The sequence below is a fragment of the Pongo pygmaeus genome, chromosome 13, assembly GCF_028885625.2.
Source record: "Pongo pygmaeus isolate AG05252 chromosome 13, NHGRI_mPonPyg2-v2.0_pri, whole genome shotgun sequence".
NCBI lineage: Eukaryota > Metazoa > Chordata > Mammalia > Primates > Hominidae > Pongo > Pongo pygmaeus.
In genome coordinates, this window is record NC_072386.2 from 57,827,231 (window position 1) to 57,849,605 (window position 22,375).

A 22,375-nucleotide genomic window follows, 5' to 3' on the forward strand; every position below is an offset into this window, starting at 1 on the left:
GTCCTTTTATTGAGTTTTTATTGCTTTTGATGTCAGGGCTTATTTAATCTCTAGTACATGAAAGTCTCATATGTAAAAAATGAGTATTCTGAATTAAATATGTCATTGGTCATATTTCTAAGTGTTCAACCTTATAAAAAAAATAAATGACTATCAAAAAAGAGAAAAACCTTACATTATGTTCCACCAGTTAAGTTTCCAAGGACAGTGTCTGTTCACTAGTCTACCATAGACCCTAGAAGAGTTACCCAACACATAGTAGCACTCAAATATTTGTTGAATGAATTATAAAAATGACTAGTTGTATTGTTAATTTTGTGTATTCTAGTGAATTAAATCTCTTCGGCATCATTTACTCCCTAAGGTATTTGACTTTGTGTCAAATGTATTGGCAAGGATAAAATTATAACAGACTTTCTTGAACAACCAAAATGTAATCTATTAAGTATTTTCCTTCACTTTTGATAAAATAAGAAAAAAGGGAAATTAAAACCTTGCATCCTAATGGAAAATAGAATTAAATGGTGTTTAATATCAGTGTCCCTTTAGCTACTATATTAAACTACTATAGTTAATAAATTTTATCATTATTTTGTATGTTTTTAAAAATTTCATAAAGCTATAAAAAGATACTTGGTCAGATAAAGTTTCCTCTGCTTTTAATTTTAATAAAGTATTATTATGTATATGATTTCTTTTTACCTATTATATATATGCATCTATTGTTTTCTCACGGGTAAATATGGGACGGACATTTTGTTAGAATGTTAGAAGTAAGTTAAATTTTCACATTCCTAAGGATACTTTTGTCTCAGGTTGTTGAATATATTTTAAAGTGTTTATAATAATCACTTCAAAATATTTAGGTAATTAACTGTAAATTATGTTTTGGTATTCTCCAGGGACAATGGCCTTAGAGCTATGGAGAATTTGATGCAGAAGAAGGGGAAATTTGATTACATACTGTTAGAGACCACTGGATTAGCAGATCCTGGTAAGAAGTGAGATTATTAATAACCAGAATATAGTTCTGTGATATACTGTAAATAGATGTATTAGAGGAATATCTAAAATGAGTATTAAAGCTTTCGTTAGTATTAAACCAAAAACTTTTTTTGGTTTAAAAGGGGAAAAGTACTCGGTTGTCATTTTCTTTGGCAGTTGAATGAATGATCAGAGTATTTCTTGGTACTTTTAAGCTGTTAATAGAATTTGAAGTTTTATTGATTGACTTAGGATTATTTGTAAGAACAGAAGTTGTTAAAAATAAGGACATGTGGGAAAAGCAGAGACATTCTACCTCTAAGTACAGTTGTCCCTTGGCATCCATGGGGTATTAGTTCCAGAACCTCTGAGGATACCAAAATCTATGAATGTTCAAGTCCCTTACATAAAATGGTGTAGTATTTGCCTATAACCTATGCACATCCTCCCATATACTTTAAATCATCTGTAGATTACTTATAATACCTAATACAATGTAAGTGCTGTGTAAGTAGTTATTATACTGCATTGATAAGGGAATCATGACAAGAAACTCTAAACTCTACTGTGGAAAGCTACACAGAGTCAACCTGTTTCTAACAATGGGTTTCTGTTACCTTCTTACCAAGCTCTAATTCTTGATAGAGTCTGCTTATTTTCCCCAAAAAACTTTTAGATAAAAATCTTTATTTTCAGTTTGCATAAAAGTTAGTGCTTGTTCTGTGAATCTGACCCACACCATTATTTTTTTTTAAATCTGGGTCTGTGGTATTGGGGCGATTTGTAAAACTATATTAAAGTATTTGGGGGTAATTTACTAAACAGGTCATAGTTGTCCAAAAGAAATATTGAAGTATCCTGAGGGTTCAAATGTGATCAGTGGTTATTGTACTTAAAACAGTTACATAATAACATCATCCCCATGTTTTCAAAGTAGTATTGAATTAGGCTATTTTGGTCCTTATAGTAGGCATGGGTTTTCATACCTTTCTGATAAATCTGACTGATGATAGGACTTGGACTAATATGTTGGTGTTAAATATTATTTGAATCTGTTAAGAAAGAAAAATATATTGTATGCTTTTATTAGAAACAGCAAATATCAATTTATTTCATCATAGCCAGTTTTGCCATTTTATAGACAGAAACTTGATACTTTTGAGAGAGTTTAATTAAACACGATTCAGCTTTTCAGAGGAAGAAAGAAAAACTAAAGATCACAGAGAAAGCTTTTATACAAATTGTAGTTATAAAAAATGTTAATGTTTCTTGCTTTTAACTTTCTTTACAATAAAGATTTTATTGTTTGGGTAAAGATGGAATATTCATTGTAAAAAAAATTTAAATACCTAAAAAATACAGAGAAGAAAGTTGAAAAGTAATCATCTCACTATTGTGATATACAAGGAGGGGCTGGGCATGGTGGCTCATGCCTGTAATCCCAGCACTTTGGGAGGCCGAGGCAGGTGGATCCCTTGAGGCCAGGAGTTCAAGACCAGCCTAGCCAACATGGTGAAATCCAGTCTCTACTGAAAATTCAAAAACTAGCCAGGTGTTGTGGCACACCCCATAAACCCAGCTACTCAGGAGGCTAAGGCATGAGAATCGCTTGAAAGCTGGGAGGCGGAGTTGCAGTGAGCTGAGATCATGCCACTGCACTCCAGCCGGGCAACAGAGCAAGACTGTATACACACACACACACACACACACACATTCATACACACACACACAAGTAGGTAAATTTTATTCCAGGGATCTCTCTATGCCAGTGCCACTTGGTAGTATGTTGAATGGCAGCCTCAGCCTCAGCTGGGAGCTTGTTAGAAATGCAAATTCTTGACCAACCCAGATCTACTGAATCAGAATCTCTAAGGGAGGGGGTCGAGCAAGCTGTTTTTAATAAGCCCTTCAGGTGATTCTTATACTGTACAGCCATACCGCAGGGATATTGTGGGCTTAGTTCCATATCACTGCAGTAAACTGAATATCACAATAGAGTGAGTCACACACATTTTTTTGTTTCCCATTGCATATAAAAGTTATGCGTTTTGGCCGGGTGTGATGTCACAGGCCTGTAGTCACAGCTACTTGGGATAATCACTTGAGCTCAGGAGTTTGAGGCTGCAGCGAGTCATGATTGCACCTCTGCACTCCAGCCTGGATGACAGCATGAGACCCCATTTCTTTAAAAAAAAAAAAAAAAAAGCTGTGTTTATACTATACTGTAGTCTATAAAATGTGTAATAGAATTGTCTAAAAAACATACATACCTTAATTAGAAATATTTATTGCTAAAAAATGCTAACGATCATCTCAGCTTTCAGCAAGTCATAATCTTTTTGCTGGTAGAGGGTCTTGCCACAGTGTTGATGGGTACTGACCAATCAGGGTAGTAGTTACTGAAGATTGGGGTGGCTATGGCAATTTCATAAGATAATAATGAAGTTTGCTGCATTAGTTGACTCTCCCTTTCATAAAAGGTGTCTCTATAGCACGTGATGCTATTTGATAGCATTTTACCCACAGTATAACTTCTTTCAAAATTGGAGTCAGTCCTCTCAAACCCTGCTTTATCAATTAAGCTTCTGTCGTATTTTAAATCCTTTGTTGTCATTTTGACAGTGTTCATAGCATCTTCATCAGTAGATTCCATCTGAAGAAACCACGTTCTTTTCCCATCCATAAGAAACAACTTCTCATTAGTTAAAGTTTTCTTATGAGATTGCCGGAATTGAGTCACATCTTCAGACTTCCCTTCTAATTCTAGTTCTCTTACTGTTTCCACCACATCTGCAGTTATTTCCTCCATTGAAGTCTGGAATCCCTCAAAATCATCTGTGAGGGCTGGAATCATCTTTCAAACTCCTATTCATGTTGATATTTTGATCTCCCATGAATCACAAATGTTCTTAATGGCATCTAGAATGATGAATCCTTTCCAGAAGGTTTTCAATTGACTTTGCCCAGATCCATCAGAGGAATCACTATCTATGGTAGCTATAGCCTTATGAAATATATTTCTTAAATAAGACTTAAAAGTCAAAGTTACTCCTTGATCAGTGGGCTGCAGAATGGATGTTGTGTTAGCAGGCATGAAAACAACATTAATCTCCTTGTACATCTCCATCACAGCTCTTGGGTGATCAAGTGCATTGTCAATGAGCAATAATATTTTGAAGGAATCTTTTTTTTTTTCTAAGCAGTAGATCTCAATGGTGGGCTTAAAATAAACCATGCTGTAAACAGTAAACCATGCTGTAAACAGATGTGTTGTCATCTAGGCTTTATTATTTATAGAAAACAGGCAGAGGAGATTTAGCATAATTCTTAATGGCCCTAGAATTTTCAGGATGGTAAATGATTATTGGCTTCAAATTGAAGTCACCAGCTGCTTTAGCCTCTAACAAGAGAGTCAGCCTGTCCTTTGAATCTTTGAAGCCAGGCATTGACTTCTCTGTAGCTATGAAAGTCCTACATGGCATCTTCTTCCAAAAGGAGGCCATTTCATCTCCATTAAAAATCTGTTGCTGGCCGGGCTCGGTGCCTCATGCCTGTAATCTCAGCACTTTGGGAGGCCGAGGTGGGCAGATCACGAGTTCAGGGGTTCAAGACCAGCCTGGCCAACATAGTGAAACCCCATCTCTACTAAAAATACCAAAAATTAGCCTGGCTTGGTGCTGGGAGTCTGTAATCCCAGTTACTCAGGAGGCTGAGGCAGGAGAATGGCTTGAACCCGGGAGGTGGAGGTGGCAGTGAGCCGAGATTGCACATTGCACTCCAGCCTGGGCGACAGAGCAAGACTCCATCTCAAAATAAATAAATAAATAAAAAATAAATAAATCTGTTGCTTAGTGTAGCTACTTTCATGAATGATGTTAGCTACATCTAGGTAACTTACTACAGCTTCTATATCTGCACTTGCTGCTTTCCCTTGCACTTTTATGTTATGGAGATGGCTTCTTTCTTTAAATCTTGTGAACCAACCTCTGCTACCTTCCAACTTTTCTTCTCCAGCTTCCTCACCTCTCAGCCTTCATAGAACTGAAGAGAGTTAGGGTTGCTCTGAATTAGGCTTTGGCTTAAGGGAACATTGTGGCTTGTTTGATCATCTATCCAGACCACTTCATATCAGCAATAAGGCTGTTTTATTATCATTTGTGTGTTTACTGGAGTAGCACTTTTAATTTCCTTCAAGAACTTTTCCTTTGCATTCATAACTTGGCTAACTGGCTCAAGAGACCTAGCTTTTGGCCTATCTTGGCTTTCAACATAACTTCCTCACTAAGCATAATCATTTCTAGCTCTTGATTTAAAGTGAGAAATAGGTGACTGTTCCTTTCACTTGAACACTTAGAGGCCATTGTAGGATATTAATTGGCCTAGTTTCATGTTGATCATATTCTTTATGTTGTCGTGGTTCTGTCATATTTCTTTTAGTTCTATGTTTTAATAGTTTTGGTGCTCATTACCAGTACTGTTGCTTCTCCGTTCCTGAGTTAGTCCATCTCCTGATTGAATTTCATTGTCAGGCAGTCTTTTCAAGTTACAGGTACTGCATGCATTCTTTGGGTTCTTATACACTTCATTGATTCAAAATATTTGTCTTTTGTTTTTATATTACTTGAAGGATTACTTGGCTAGGTATAAAATTTATCAGGCACACTTTTTTCCCCCTCAGCTTTGTAAATGTTGTTCCATAATCTCCTAATGTTTGATTGGCTGGATTTCTTTGTCCAGTGTTTTCTCCTTTTATTAGGAAGAATTTGTGAGTATTATAGTCTCTGAGTTTCAATGCTTGCTGTTTTCTTTAATGCTTGAGAATGTCTGCCTATTGCTTTCATTCCTGAAAAATAACTTCTTTGGGAACACTTTCATTAGAACTTTGTGGTCACTGTTTTATTATTTTGGGGCATCTAGTGTTACTGTAGAAAAGTCTGATTTTTCCCCCTCCCTCCTTGAAGGCGCTTTTTTTTTTTTTTTTTTTAATCTAAAATGCCTGAGAGTTTTCTTCTTTATTTTTGAAATTCAGTAATATAAACAAGGTGTATCTAAGTGTCACTTATAATCATTTTTCTCTAAATTATAATATGCCCTTAGTTTTTCTAAGAACATTTTCCTTGTTTATTACCATGAATACTTTTTTTTGGTCAAATTATTAGATCTTCTACTTCATGACACCAGTTTTTTTAATACTGAATTTTCTTTTGTTCTTCGTATGTGTTCTAATTGCTTTGATTTGTCTTTTACCTTTGCATTTACTGTGATCATCTGAAGCCTTTTTGTCAATAATTCTGTTTTCTCCAGTGTCTGTTCTGTTTTTGATATTTTAAATGAATTAATTGGTTAAGTCATTGTGTTATATAGGCTCTAAGTTTCTTTAGCACTACAAACTGCATTTTCATCTTATTCTGCTTCTTCTTGCTTTTGAGCTTGTTTATTATAGGGTTGTATTGTTTTCAAGTTCTTCATTATGATGAAGTTGTTGAGAATTTTCTTTAGTTTTTATTGGGTTACGTATCCTTCCAGAATGGGTTCTTTGCCACTTGTGTGCCCTATTCATTTCTTCATTTTTTATTCTTTCTTGCCTATTATTCCCTGTATGTGTGTGTTTCTTTTTGTCAGGCTGTAATACATATGCATACATGTTTCTTCTTGATATGGGAGAACTTATATGTGGTGCTGATGGGAAATATTTTTAATACTCCACTCTCCTTACCCAAGTTTGTTTTTCTCCTGAGCCCTAGTTTGAAAGCTGTGTATTGTTGGAGTGGAGGGAAAGAGAAGGGAAAAGTGGTGATTCAGAGAACCAAATGGGGCAATGTGGCTTTTAGGCTCTGCTCTCTTGAAGTACCAAGTATTTCACTCTTGGGTCTGCCCAATTGCTTATGAATAAAATTCCTTTGCCTTGTATGGGGACATCATTCGACCTCAAACCTCTCATTTCTCTTTGTTCTGAGCCCTAGAATGTGACCTGACCTTCTCCTTTCCAAAGCATGGAGATGGTTAAAACTCACCCTTGAAATTTTTTTGTTGACTTTTCCCTGTATTGTTTATTCATTCCTCGGCTCTACTTTTTGCCATTTTGGAATGTATTTCTGCTAAGTGTTTAGGATTTTGTAAACTATTTCCCTACAACCTCTTATTGGAGGTAGGGGTAGAGTTGGGAATGACCATCAATCACATATAACTTTGTTTCTTATTTTGGCTATCAGTCTTCAAAATTTATGGCAGGCCCTTTTATATTTGGTTGCTGCTAATAAAATGTTGGCCTTTTTGTTTTATTTTTTATTTTTATTTTTTGTTTTATTAGATTTTGAAGAAGGGAGATTCTAAAATCTAGTTCAGGTTTTCTCAGTGTCCGCACAAATAACATTTTGGGTTGGATAATTATTTGTTGTGAGAGGGTTGCCCTGTGCAGAGTAGGATATTTAACAACATCCCTGGCTTCTACCCGCTAGATGCCAGTAGCATTCCCCCAGTTAAGACAACCAAAAACATCTTCAGACATTGCCAAATATTCCCTGGGGAGAAAAGCACCCTGGTTTGAGAGCCACTGATCAATTTTGTTCATTCATCTTTACTCCTTCTAAATACTTACATCCAAATTTTAAATAGATCTTTCTCGTGTAGTCTGGCAAGTATTATGTCAAAGATAAATACCAGTTTTAGAATAAAGCATTAATACACTCTTACATTTCAACTTAAGAGGCAAATATTAACAGTAGGATTTATAAACTATTAGAATAAAAATCAATGAATTTTTAAAAATTACAAAATGATTTATGTATGTTAGATATTTTACTGAGTGAAAAAATTCATGCTTTTTTAAATGACTTATTGTTTGGAGTAGTGATACAGTAGATTTAATTTTCCCCCTCATTAATTAAAATCATGTTTTAGCCAAGAAAGTGAAGAAAATTCTTATTGGCAATTCAGTTGTTTCCCGTTTTGGAGACTGACACTCTCCAGTTCTAAGTTAAATAATTGTCATGGTAAAGTAATTTCCTTGAAAAGAACGGACATTGATTCAGCCCCTGTTACTCACAAATCCTATTTGAGTCAAATTGGAAAACTATTAAGTTTTTGGGAAAAAAATCAATAGGTATCAGGAAACCATTAGATCTTGTGGCCCTTGCTATATCTTGCATGAGTAATCACTGTAAACAGCTGACAGGTATTTCATTGTTGACACAGAGTGATGCTTGGGGGACCACATCTTGTCAGAGTAGGTGGACAGCTTTAGACATTGGAATGAGTTTGGTTATCCTTGTTTTTCTCCTACATTCATTGTTTTAGACAGCCCTGTCACTAACTGGGCCTGTGATGCTTTCAAAAATCAAATACTTTCCTTGCTGTCAGTTTTCTTTTTCTTGTGTTGTGGCGTACTAATCAGAGTATGTGGTTTGGTACTGAACCAGTTTCTGTCAAAAACAAGTTTTAATTTATTATTTAGGAAAAATTTTTCCTCAGACCCAGGTTTTATACAGTACTAAATAAATAGTGTGAGAAATAATTAGTAATGCCATGGAGTATATAATTTTACTTCCAGTTCTACACAGATTACAAGTAAATTTTTTTTGGGCAAGTGATTTTGGAATTATCTATGTTTTGTTTTCCTTTTCCTTTATAGTGATAATTCACTATTTATGATTGAATGATTATCATATTAAAGAGATGAGAAAATAAAAATGTCTGATGTGCACAAAGCCATACTGCTCAAATTGTTTGATAATATCTGTTGATTAAATTATTATGGCATCAGTAGAAGAGTGGTGTTTTGTTTATATGTGGTTAGAGTTGGTCTTTTTTAAAGGAAATAACAAGAGGGATGGAAATGGAATGGGTATAAATAGTAAAAGGTTCTATCACTATAATTCCCTTTTGCTATAAATAGTTAAAGGTTCTATCACTATAATTTCCATAGGAAGATATATGTGTTTACCTGTTAATTTTATCAGGGCAAATTAAAACATGGATAGAATCATGTTTCTCAGTGTGAAGAAGAAATATTTTTATTTGATTAATATTATATATTTTCAGGTGCAGTGGCTTCTATGTTTTGGGTTGATGCTGAATTAGGGAGTGATATTTACCTTGATGGTAAGTTAAAAAACAATTTTCCTTTATCTTTCTTTTTTTTTTTTTTTTTTTTTGAGACAGAGTCTTGCTTTGTTGCCCAGACTGGAGTGCAGTGGCATGATCTCGGCTCACTGCAACGTCTACCTCCTGGGTTCAAGCGATTCTCCTGCCTCAGCCTCCCGAGTAGCTGGGACTACAGGCGTGCACCATCATCCTGGCTAATTTTTGGATTTTTAGTAGAGACGGGGTTTCGCCATGTTGGCCTGACTGGTCTTGAACTCCTGACCTCAGGTGATCCGCCAGCCTCGGCCTCCCAAAGTGCTGGGATTACAGGCGTGAGCCACCACACCCTGCCTCTTTTGTTTTTAAGTAAAATCTTTATGGTTAAGCTTATTGTTGTTCATTCATGTTATAACTTTAATTCCTTGTATTGTTGTTCTTTTCACACTTTAGTTTAATGATGAAGTCTTTGTTCATGTAGATTAAAAAACCGCAGACAGTGGTGGAACTCGATGTCACTCAACTCCCAATTTAGTGCTTCCACTAAGGTTTTCCTTAAAAAAAAAATGCTTTGTAGGTTTTCTGTATCCTCTGTTATGATTTATGCCCTTAATATAATGTTAGAGCCTTTTATTTTAATCTGCCAGGCAGTATGAGGATCATATTTTTGCTTTTATTTTCTCTTGAAGATAAGAATTAAACACTCCTCCCTTACTTTATTTACCTTAACACTTTTGGGCAGTCTACTTTATAAACTTATAAATGATATGCCTTCATTTAAAATATATTAGAAACTTTCTTAGTTAAGCAACTATGTTTTCTCCCTTTTTCTTTCCCTTTTTCACCTTTTTAAAAACCAGTCGAAATTTTCTTAGTTTTTCAAAAGTAAGAATCATTAAGAAATTTAAGAATTATTAAGCTGGGCCCCATCATTGAGCTCTAATATTTGTGGCGTGTAACTGGTTGAATTCCTTAGGTGTAATTAAACTCATTCTTTTGTTATCAGCATATATTCAGAGATTGCTAAATGAATTGGTAGTTTGGAAACTTAGGCATATGTTATGTAAAACGTTTATGAGTTGGATTTGGATTTGGTGAGAGATGTTAGGAATGATATCCTAAGATGTCTCATTCTTTAGGCAATAATTTAAATGTTAAGGAAAGTCTTGATTTTGATTATGTGAAAATAAACTAGAAATAACCTGTCTATGTACTTATCACATTTGACTATGTTATGAAATTTGACTTATATTTTGGATTGTAAGCTTTTTCAGTGCCAAGGAAATCTTATTTTCTTATTTATTTGATTTAAAATTTTTATTTGTTTTGTATCTTCTCTAGTGCCTTAACATAGTGCTAGCTGCTCAGGAAATGCATTGACTTATTACTGGAATTTAATTAAATGGCAGCACTGGCAAGAGAAAAAAACAGTACATTGTTTTATGGAGTAGTATTTGTGAACTGAAATAGGTTAGTTTTAATTTTCATTCTGAAGTATGGTTGCACAAATATTAATAAACACTCTTTTTAAAAAGTTATTAAAATGTTTTTTCCTTTGTAGGTATCATAACTATTGTGGATTCAAAATATGGATTAAAAGTAAGTTGAAAGATTGCTATGAGTGGCTCATTGTTGAGAGCTGGGAATATGGGGATTGATTGTTTAATTTTCTTTATGTTTGCATCTGAAATTTTCTTTAACAAAAACCTTTTTCAAAAAGATATCCTGAACAATAGGTGAAATTTGTGTTTTAATTATTAGTTTGTGTTAAATATTTCTTTTCTATTACTCTGAGTTTGATTTGGTGATAAAATTTGGAACTATAATTTGTAATAAGCATATGGGGTTAGGATGGAGTTTGGTATGTATAACTCTTCACAAGGATTCAACCCCAATATTGGTAAGTTTTTATGTTCCATAGAAGAAACTGAGCTTGATAAAGCATCTGAGATCTTATTTTTCTTATTAAATTGCTATTAAACACACACTGGAAATGAGTTTTTAAAAAATATTGAAGACCTAGGTGATGGGTTAATAGGTGCAGCAAACCACCGTGGCACACGTTTACCTATGTAACAAACCTGCACATCCTAAACATGTACCCTGGAACTTAAAATTTAAAAAATACGTATTGAAGAAAATCAGGATATACACATAGGATTAGTAAGAAGACTCTCCATTAAAAGGCATCTTGCATCGCTTCTTGGTCTTTTGGCAAAGATTAAGTGTAAAAGACATCCTGCTATGAATGTTTTTGTTAACTTCTAAGGTCCTAAAATGCATTTAAATGAGGTTTAATATATAAAATGCATTTAGTAAAATCTTTAAAAGTATGTTGTTACATACAGTAAGATGATGTTTCTCAACTTCCCAAGTGAAATACCACTAAAGGCAGAAGAGAATGAAATTATCCCACCCACTGACCCGGTCTTAATCTGAGCATATGGATAAGGCCCAAAGCAGTAATTTCTTAGACGTTTAAATTCAGTGTTTAAAAATTAGTGTCTGTTTTGTATCCAACCTCATATCTGAACGTGTTAATTTTTTTTTTTTTTTTTTTTTTTTTTGAGACAGAGTCTCACTCTGTTGACCAGGCTGGAGTGCAGTGGCACAATCTTGGCTCACTGCAACCTCCACCTCCCAGGTTCAAGCGATTCCCTTGTCTCAGCCTCCTGAGTATCTGGGATTACAGGTGCATGCCACCATGCCCAGCTAATTTTGTATTTTTAGTAGAGATGGGTTTTTACCATGTTGACCAGCCTGGTCATGAACTCCTGACCTCAAGTGATCCACCCGCCTCGGCCTCCCAAAGTGCTGGGATTACAGGCGTGAGCCCCCACACCTGTCCTGAACTTGTTAATATTTAAGTTTGCTTTTTTCCCCCAAATCTTTGCTGAAATTATGCGCTAAGGGGATATGTCAGGTTTGTCAAATAGCTACCAATACCCCTTCACTGGGCCTTCTCTCCCTCATTGATAGAGTGCCCTAATTTGAAAAGTTTGGAAGATAACTCCTTTTTTAGAGTTTAAAATCTCAATTTATGAAATTTATTAATATAATTTAAGAATCAAAGAATGATCCCAAATACAGTATTACAGTTTCACTCAGAAAAATTCCAATGACTGTTGGAAATCATCTTTCTTGCAAAATGCTTATGGAGATAGCAAAAAGCCCCAAATTATTCATTTTGAATGTTTATTATAGGCATGTTTGAATCTATCTCTTCCATAAATTTATTACAAAATTTGATATACCTATGTGACAGATAATTGCTAAGACATTTTGTTTTTTTTTTTATTTTGATAGACTTAAAATGCCATGCTGAAAGTCAAACTGTTTATGTATTTTATGATTATAGGAAGAATTTTATATGTATAGTTGGGTATGGAGAAGAGTTAAATAGAATCTATTAACAGCCTGATAGAGGCCAAAAAAACAAAGCAATATTCTGAATAATGCAAACACAGTAAACGTTTAACCTCCTGCCACCTTGATAAAACCTCTTAAATTATTAAATCAATATACCTACACAAAACTGACACACTGTCAGGATAATGGAAACTTTAGATTTTCTAAGTTGGATGCCAGATAAATACCTTTACCTTGATATAAAGAATTTTCCAACTTGTCCAATTCCTCTGGTTGCAAAGCTTGACCTCAGTAGCTGCTTGTGATTCAGAGAATTCTGAGGCAGTACAAGTAATGACACTTGGATAATGGGCAGCAATTTAAGAATGTCATGCTTCACAGAGCCAGCCCATCACAAGTAAAGCTGAGAAATGGTACCCTGTGGCCAGCCAGCCAAATTGAAACTGAAGTGGTAATTGATATCATGGGGTATCACTCTAATGGGATTGTCACCCGTTGATCTGAAATATTCATTTTTTAATCATAGGCAAAGAATTGGACAACTTAAAATGACAGCTCTCTATTCTCAAGACTTGACACCCAGGCTACTGACATTGTTCTTTTCAGTTCTACAAATGTGACAGCATTTAATGCAATAGAAGCAATGAATGAAGTTACCCAGAGAAGGTCAAGTGAGAGGTTTCTTCTTGGTTCCTCTGTTATATTGCACAATCTATTGAAACAATTCAGTCAGAAAACAGTTGGCTTGGAAAAGGCCAGAACAATAAATAGACTGACATTATGCAATAATTTTTTAAAAACTAAAATAGTGTTAGGGCTGTAACCAATCCATTTGAAAGAAATAGTTCCTGCTGCTGCTTTTTAAAAATGACACCAGACATCTTTGACACTAGATTTATTTCCACTCTGGTCAACAGCAGTGTTCTTTCATAGCCAGTGGGTTTTAAGATAGTTTTTTCTTTTCTTTCTTTCTCTTTTTTCAGTCCAGCTTCTTTCTTTATTTCTGCAGAAAAGGACACCCTATAGCCCTTGATGAAGTTAGGTCTACAGTGGTGTTATTTCAGAGAGTTCCTTTGTTTCTCTCCCTAACCCCCCCAGCTTTATTGAGGTATAATTGACAAGTAAAAATTATATATATTTAAGGTATACAATGTGTGAATTACGTTATAAAACAATCGAGCTAGTTAACATATCCATCACCTCACATTGTTATTTTTTTGAGAGGGGGTGGTAAGAACAATTAAGATCTATGTTTTAGCAGATTTCAAGTATACAATAGAATTAACTACAGTCATCATGCTGTAGTTAGCTCTCCATGACTTATGCATCCTGCATAACAAACTTTGTATTCTTTGACCAACATCTCACACCACTCCCCTTTAATTTCCTTTGTTTCTTGTGGTAAGTTAAATTGGGGTTTTGAACCTTAGCCTTTTGAATATGTTGGATTAATTAGTACCAAAATTATTTTTGCCTTTTTTGATATATAAGCAAAAGCCATAGTTGTTAAGCAGAGATAAGGAATACTTTGGACATCTATGTAATATAAAATATTTAAAAAATATTTTGCAAAAATTTTTTCTTCATTTACTTATACAGGTGGAATAGAATGCCAAAATTTCCATTTTGTTTTATTTTATAAATGAAAGTCATCTGACTTAATGACCAAATGGTGTATAATGTATTATTGAAGAATGTTCTTTTGCATAGAAGACATTGATTTTATACTTTTTGCAGAGTTTGACTTGGGAAGGTAGGAAGTCACAGGAGGGAAATGCAGGGCTGATGTCTAAAGAAAATAAATGTTAGTATACACTTATTTTTTTAAATGTTTGTATAGCTTTCCTATGTGCGTAGAAGAGGACATTTATCTCTTTTGCTATAATTGTATATGATTACATATAATTTTAATACAGCTGTAAATATTGGCAGGCTGTCACTTGGGGTGATTTTCATTTATTTTTATTTATTTTCATTTATTTGATACTTTGTGACTGTCTGGAAGTAGTAAAATGTTAGTCTACCACTGTTAGCTTTGAGTGAAGAATTCTAATATTTTGGAGTGGTAAATGCATTTAAAACATTGCACATTACCGTGTGAAACTACCATTTTATTAGTTACATTTAGGCATGGAAATGCAAAAAAAAAATCTGTAATTCTTCTGTCATATCATTTTTATGCCTCACAAACTCATAGCCAAATAGCCCCAATTTCATATGTTAAAAAAGCTTCCATAAGGTCAATAATATAATATCTTGAAAAATGTTTCAGTTTAAAAAGAATTTTCAGTACTATAGAATCATTCAGAGGCAGATGCCTTGCCAAAAATATATCATTGTTAAGTAGATTTACTGCTTAATGGGAAGAGATTTGTTGTTGCATGTTAGATGGCATTTTTCATGTAACATCTTTTATGTATCCCCACAACAGGAGGTGTTAACTACAATTCATTCAACAAATATTTGTTGAGACTGTGTGCCAGGCACCATTCCAAGGTCTGTTAGCAGCCTTATTCTCTAGAGGCAGAGTATGTAACAATAGGATTTGTTGTAGCCTCAGGCCAAGATGAATTATGAAAAAAATATTAAACTTGGTCTTTTGGCATGGAATGGTTTTTGATACAATACTTGCCAAGTTCTGTGACTTCCATAATTGCAGAGTGGGTCTGCAGTTGAATTGAACAAGATTTTGCCTGAAGTAGAAGTATCATTGCCATGATTTTATTTCAGTTTTGTTTTCCTCAAAATAGAATTTGCTGAACTTTTAGAAGGAAAAAATGTTTCTTCTATAGACCTAATCAAGCTTGTTAAATAAAATTATTACCTGCTTGCTCTGAGGTTCCAAACTATTCAGATACTCCTAATGATCATCTCCCCATGAATTATGAAACTGGTTTGGCTCTGATATATGATTGTTAACATTTGTGTAGCATTGTACACAGACTGATTTTATGTGGCATAAAAGGTTTCACAAAGACTTTAAAATTATGTTCATTTTACTTGATGGATGTGTGTTCAATTAAAAAAAAAAGTCCCTGTGATTGTATATAAAATATAGTATCCTGTGATGATGAGGGTGTTAGATTTAGTTTCTTCCTTTATAAATGAAAATAGCCATCTCCCATAATTGTTATGAAAGCTAAATGAGAAAATGTATATAATTTATAAAGTTAGATTCAAGGATTTAATTCATTTGTAAAGTTGGCTTCAAATATAGAGTATTACTATAATCTAGTTGCCTCTAAACCTCAGTAGCCAGCTTTTTATTGTGACAGGGAACCTCTATTGAGGTTTGAGGTAATGAGGGTAAAAACGTAATTTCCCAGAGAAGAAGCTTGTGATGTTGATGACGTTAGGAATGTAAACAGGATTGTGCGGGGGAAACAACAACAACAACAACAACAACAACAAAACAAAGCTTGCCTCCAGAGAGATGAAAACTACCACATGGGCTCTAAGTCAGTGTCAAAATATTTTTTGGAGTTAGCTTGACTCTGGAGAGGTCATTAAAATAAACAGTTGCACTGAGAGGCCAGATTAGCAAGTATGGGTTTCTAAATGATAAACTGCTTTTAGGCTAGAATCAGGGCTGAATCAGCCTTCCCACCACTTATTTGTTTCTAGGGTGTTTGAAAGGCCTAGTACTGAGTTCACGTGGTGCATGATTGTGGGCTGGAGTCTAGGGAAGTATATTAGATTCTAATATGGGGGTTTGGTGTGAAGGGAAGTATATTAGATTCTAAGAAACTATATTTCAGTGGTTATCCTTTTTTTAAAAATAAGTAATAATGAATATTTAGAACAAGAACAGTTTTGTAAGAAGGAAAATACCTAAAATCTGAACTGTAATCTTCTATGTTTTTATGACATTATGTGAATCAAAGGGGTTTTCCTTTTAAGTAAAAGAAAAGGTCAGGAGTATGAAATCCTAAGCCCTCTTCCTCCCCCTATAAAACCCCACAGGTTCACTTGTAGAAAAAAATTGCAAATGGGGAAGAAAAATGCTTTCAGTTAGAAAAGTTAGTTTTGAATTTGTGTACTCAGTAACAGAACATGTTGAAGTTTTTATTAGATGCAAGAAGATGTCTCTAAAGTAAAATCCTTTGTGTTGACATTAGATTTTTTATTGTATTATAGTAACTTTATTCAAACTTTTTTTTGTTTAGCATTTAACAGAAGAGAAACCTGATGGCCTTATCAATGAAGCTACTAGGTATTCATATTTAAAGTATATATTGATTGCTGGCTAATTGTAAAGAGAAAAATCACTAAGATGAAAACCAAAAACAAACTAATAAATTTTAAAACATAGTCAAGGAAAATTTATTTTCTTTTTTCCCATATTTGAATTATTGCTATCGATTTATAATGATCTGATAACTTTTACTTAAAGTCATTTTTGTCGTAGCATAAAGTGAATGCTGAACACAGGAGTTCTGTAATTTTGAGGAACTCGGGAAATATTAACATTTAAAAATATTTTCTTGTTATACAATTTCTTTGGGATTGAAGATTTTATATATATATATATATAAAATTATTATTATTATTATTATTTTTTGAGACAGAATCTCACTCTGTCACCCAGGCTGAAGTGCAGCAGATCTTGGCTCACTGCAACCTCCGCCTCCCAAGTTCAAGTGATTCTCCTGCATCAGCCTCCCAAGTAGCTGGGATTACAGGCACCCACCACCACGCCCAGCTAATTTTTGCATTTTTTTTTTTTTTTTTTTTTTTAGTAGAGATGGGGTTTCACCATGTTGGCCAGGCTGGTCTCGAACTCCTGACCTCAGGTGATCTACCCACCTCGGCCTCCCAAAGTGCTGGGATTACAGGCATGAATCCACTGCGCCCGGCTGAACTTAAATATTTTTGTAACTTTTTTCCTTATGAAAATATGGTTATTATAGAAAATATAAATAAGCCAAATAGAAAATAGCCAAATTGGATTTGTGATGTACATACTGTTGAAACCTGCTTTTTCCGTGAACTAAAGTTAATTTAGTTTTGAGAATTTAGTTGTATTCTTTGAGACAAAGCATAAGACCCTGAATAACTGAGGAAAATTGAAAGAATTTCCAGTTTTACTATCCTGTTAATAGAAAATAGAGCTTCTGATTATTATCATCTACTTTGTTATCTAGCATTCAGTCAACTAGATTCTTTACGGAGATAATATACAGTATATTTATAGTGATAAAGAAGACATTTGTGCAATATCCTGATATATCTTCTGAAGTATAGCTTATTTTTTTTAAGAAATGGAGTCTTCCTGTGTTGCCCAGGTTGGACTTGAACTCCTGGACTTAAGGGATCCTCCCTCCTCAGCCTCCTAAGTAGCCAGGACTACAGGTGTGCTCTACCATGCCCAGCTCTGAAGTATAGTTTTAAAAAACCTGTTTAATACAGTTTTTAGTATTACGTGAACTTATTCTGTTTCTTTGAAAATTTTGGTAAATATTACAGTATTTTAGTACATAAACTCTTCTTCTTTTTACCATATTGGATATCTGAATTTTATGCTTTTCTTCACAAAGAAAATTATGAGTTTAAAATCATCCTTTTGATTGTGAACTTTTTGAGACTTATCTTTGTAGCACAAGAGTAGCAAGTAAGAGAACTTAGTAAATACTTTGCGAATGGGTTATGTGAAATCTGAACTCGAATAGTAATGAATACAGTTCATTCACATTGAAAAATTAGCGGATTAGGAGTAAACTCCTATAGGGAATCACTCCTATAGAGCACTATATAATTCTTAACTGATATACTGATCTACATGAGGTGTTTTTATTTATTTTTAATTTGTTAACATTTCTCTTTTGATGTATTAATCTGCATGCATGTATATTATTTTAAATTTCTTAACATTTCTTTTTGTTTGCTATTTTAGGCAAGTTGCTTTGGCAGATATCATTCTCATCAATAAAACAGACTTGGTTCCAGAAGAAGATGTAAAGAAATTAAGAACGACAATTAGGTACAAAATGATAAGTGTGTTAAGTGCCTACAGATCCATATCGTATACACAGAATATTTTTTACTCTGATTGTTGCCCTGTAGAAACTTAAGGTATAAGGTTGACCTGCTTCAAGAACATTAGGGAATCACATATATTGTTGATGGCTAATTGTTATATAAATGGTAATACATAAAATTAGTCCCCAGTGCTTGCAGAATGTAGTTCGCAGTTAATAGACTGATATTCAGGGTCTTCTCACTCCATCTTTCTTTTCCTGTCTTCTCTTTGACTCTTTCCTAATGTCAGTCTTCCCTGACTTTACCTAGGATGGTTAATTCACTTTCCCATGGATGCATCCTGCCAGTTCCTGTCTTTACTGATAATGTATTCTCACTCTGCCAATCCCTGCATGCTTTCTTGTTCTGTTTTTTTTTTTTTTTTAAATGTATTTTATAGAGCCTATTCTGTCTCTCCCCTCTCCTATGTGAAGTCTTCCCTGACTCAAGTGGTCTCAGTTTTCCCTGAACTCTCATTGACTTCATCTTCCTTAACTGTCAACCATGCCTTGTCTTCCAGCTGGCTTTAATATCTTCTTTGTCCATAGCCAAGGCTGATCAGCACAGGACAATCAGGACAATATGAATGGTGCTCAAATATATGCTAACAGTCATTTTGCTGACTCCCATTCCTTTTGAAAACAAAGATGGACTTTTCAAATGAGGTTATAGTTCAGGGACTTTGTTTTGAATTATTTTGTAAGACCTGAACTAATAAAAGCCCTGTACAGAGAGACATTCGGTAGCTATTATTATTGGTTATCTTTAATGTGTACAATGCTTTGAGCTTGATGGCTCAAAATTACTATTCTTAGTATTTATAAGTTCTACTGACATTAGATTTTGAATCTGTCATCTCAGTTCATATAGTATATGTTATAAATTGAATCAATAAAAGTAAGACTCATTAGGAGATTATTTGCAATGATTAATGATTGTGGAAGAAAGAAATTCAAATTTTTCCACATATTTCATCTTATTTTAATAGTAATGTCCTTAAACTTTACTATAAAAAAATATAATATCTCCATGTGGAGGGTAGGTATTGTTGCATAGTGTTGAAGATCACGGACCTTGGAATCTGCTTGGGTTCTAATCCTTGGTCTGTTTCTCATTGTCTTCTTAGGGAGCTTATTTACCCTTTTAAAGCCTCCTCTGTAAAAGGCGTATGCCTATCATAAGTTTGCTTTGAGTATTACATGAAATAATGTTGGTAAACTTTGCACAGTGCTGACACATAGTAAGTGCTCTGTTAGCTATTATTATGTAATTTTTTTCTTAGCTTACATAGTAAGTTCAAGGTATAGTAAAAAAGGGAAGAAAGAAAAAGATGGCTGATTTTGAAAAGGTGAAAGTGATGAATGAAGATTGCTTTTACATTTTTTGACACTGGTCTTCTAATCTTGTTTCTCTTCAAAAATCTTGTGCACCATTGTGATTGCTAAGAAGAACACAATCTATTTAGCAAACGTTTTTGGCATAAAAGGAATGATAATTATTACTTGACTTTTATATCCTTATAGAGACCTAAGCTAAATCTCTGACACTGACAATATTGACTATTAGCCAGCTTGTTAACAGTACTAGACATGAATTTGGAAGAAGCAATTTGATAAATTACATACCCTTTTGGTTTTTACCCTCCCTTCATATCAGACTTGTGACTGACTCAGTATCATATTTGGGGAGTTGAAAAAAGGTAAACATATTTGAGAGGAAATAGCCATCAGACTAGAGTGTATTCAAAAAAGAGGATTAAGAATTTTGTAAAATTGTGGAGAGACTTGCCTCAGAATCATTATATGTGGGAAGCCTTACCCATGAGAACAAACTTGAACAAGTAGCAAGAATCTTGGGTAAGTAACCCTAAAGACAATTGAATTCATGATAGAGAATTGATGATTGATGATAGGCAATGGAAAAGATAAATAGATGAGGTGTACAGTGTGTTGAAAATAATTTAACAGGTACTTTTTGGTGCCATACAAAGCCGTATTCTATAGTATCAAAAGAGTGAGAACAGGCATAATGGGTAGAGAGCCTGATTAGGGAACTGAAGAGGTTATTCTATAAAGGAACCTGGGATGTGTGACTTAGAATTACTGTGAATACTAAGGACAGGCTGGGGGCAAAGCCACTCACAACTAGGTTTTTATTTTTAGTATGTATATAGCCATTTCTACGATGTATGCCTGAGGAAAAAAGTGACCACCGTAAAAATTTTGAGTATCTACTCATTTTTAAGAACACTAGGATAACTGACTATTTATGAATGATTTTTTCTAAAGTGAAACATCTTTTTATTAACCACAAAGTAGCCCTTAATCTGACAGTTGTGTGAATTTTTGCATATATGTTTTATTGATGTACGAGTGGAATATATGTGATTTATTATTTGAAGGAAAATCATAATTATTTTTTAAAGCAAGTTTTGTTTTTCTGCTTTTAATTTTTTTCTGGTTCCAGATGTATTTGTGTATGCTTATTTCCTGTTTTAGAAACAATGTACTTTGTATACTTTTTAAAAAAGTTAATTTTTACTTTTAAACTTTGTCTTCCTCATTTATTATTTATTTCAGATCCATAAATGGACTAGGACAAATCTTAGAAACACAAAGATCAAGGTACTTTTAAAAAGCTATTCCTAATATACTAACAACAAATCATTTTAGTTATTAATAATAAACATTAATTGACAAATATGCTTGATTCTAATATAAGAAAGATGTAAGTGCATTTAAAAAGAATTGGATCCAAAATGTTGTTTGGAATGCTCTTAATAAGTTAGTTTGGCATATTTGGCTAGTACATTTGCCTGTCTTTAAGATTACAAAGCCATGATAACATTATGTAAGTATTTGCTTAATGAGGAAGAAAAGACTTCCAAACACTCGAGAGGGTAACTCAGTACAGAAATCTGAAGAAGTATATTGAGGAATCTTAATTTGAAGTGTTTAAATGGCTTTTTAATATTTAAAAAGCCTTCTTAGTGTTTCATAGTTGCCAAAAAATACATGGAGTCTTTACCTTGAAGTTCCTGACAAATTCTTTTATCAAATTTTGACTTTCATTTTCTCTAGGTTCTGTTCCTAAAACATCTGTGAAGTGTATTTCTGTAGATTAAATTCTGTTTTCCATTGAATGTTATCTTAATTTCAGAAAATTTCTGTGCAGGGTTATTTTATTAAGCTCATTTTTTTTTTTTTTTTCTGGTGAGAAGGGCTCAGCAGCTTATAGACTCAGCAACAGGCAGCCAGGAGCTCTGAGGCTCACAGCTGGCAGTCTAGTTCCACTCAGTCTCTACTTGAGAAATTCTTTCTTTGGAAGTACAGCAGAGGCCTTAGGTGAGTGGCTTGTCTGCTATGGCAGAGATTAGAGGTGCTGACAGACTGCCATAAGTGTTAGGCAGTAACAGCAGCAGCTGCTTATATGCATGTGAACAGCTGGGGAATTAATTTGGTATGCATTCTCAGGAGCCACTCATCTGCTGGCAGAGGTAGCAGAAGAATGCCCTTAGTGTAAGTCCTCTACAACCTTACACCAAATGTGCTCCCTGCATTTCAAATTCCATTGTAGAAAGTCTCTGATAATCTCACTTATACCATGAGCCATTCCTCAGTATCTGTCCTCTTCCTGTTAGTGTTCTACAATTCCTTTCTCCTTGATTTTTCTCCTCTTTACAAAATGTCACACAGACAAATGCATAATACTTAAACAAGCTTTTAAAAATAATGCTCATAAATAGCTTTGGTTCTGTCATAATATTCGTATTTATAAACATTTTAAGTCAATTCTCTTCTTTTGTTTTCATTTCAGAAAGATCCATGTCCTGAATAAAAGTTGCGTCTTGATTAGTTTATTATGTAACAATTTAGTGTGTTTGACATTTCTAACTTTTATTTCTAACATTTGCTTTATTATAGAA

The 22,375-nt window shown here is 34.0% G+C and overlaps 1 protein-coding gene across 4 annotated transcripts in view; it reads left to right on the top strand.

The window, feature by feature from the left end:
* The window catches only part of LOC129043977 (zinc-regulated GTPase metalloprotein activator 1C), a 58,799-nt gene that overhangs the window by 12,913 nt on the left and 23,511 nt on the right, over positions 1–22,375 (top strand). For all 4 annotated transcript variants that reach the window (XM_054501441.2, XM_054501438.1, XM_054501440.1 and 1 more), the window contains exons 4-9: positions 903–994; positions 9,025–9,084; positions 10,625–10,662; positions 16,599–16,645; positions 18,326–18,412; positions 21,030–21,074. In XM_054501441.2, coding sequence (XP_054357416.1) covers positions 922–994; positions 9,025–9,084; positions 10,625–10,662; positions 16,599–16,645; positions 18,326–18,412; positions 21,030–21,074 — 350 coding nt within the window. In that variant the 5' untranslated portion in view covers positions 903–921. The remainder of the gene's footprint in view (positions 1–902; positions 995–9,024; positions 9,085–10,624; positions 10,663–16,598; positions 16,646–18,325; positions 18,413–21,029; positions 21,075–22,375) is intronic.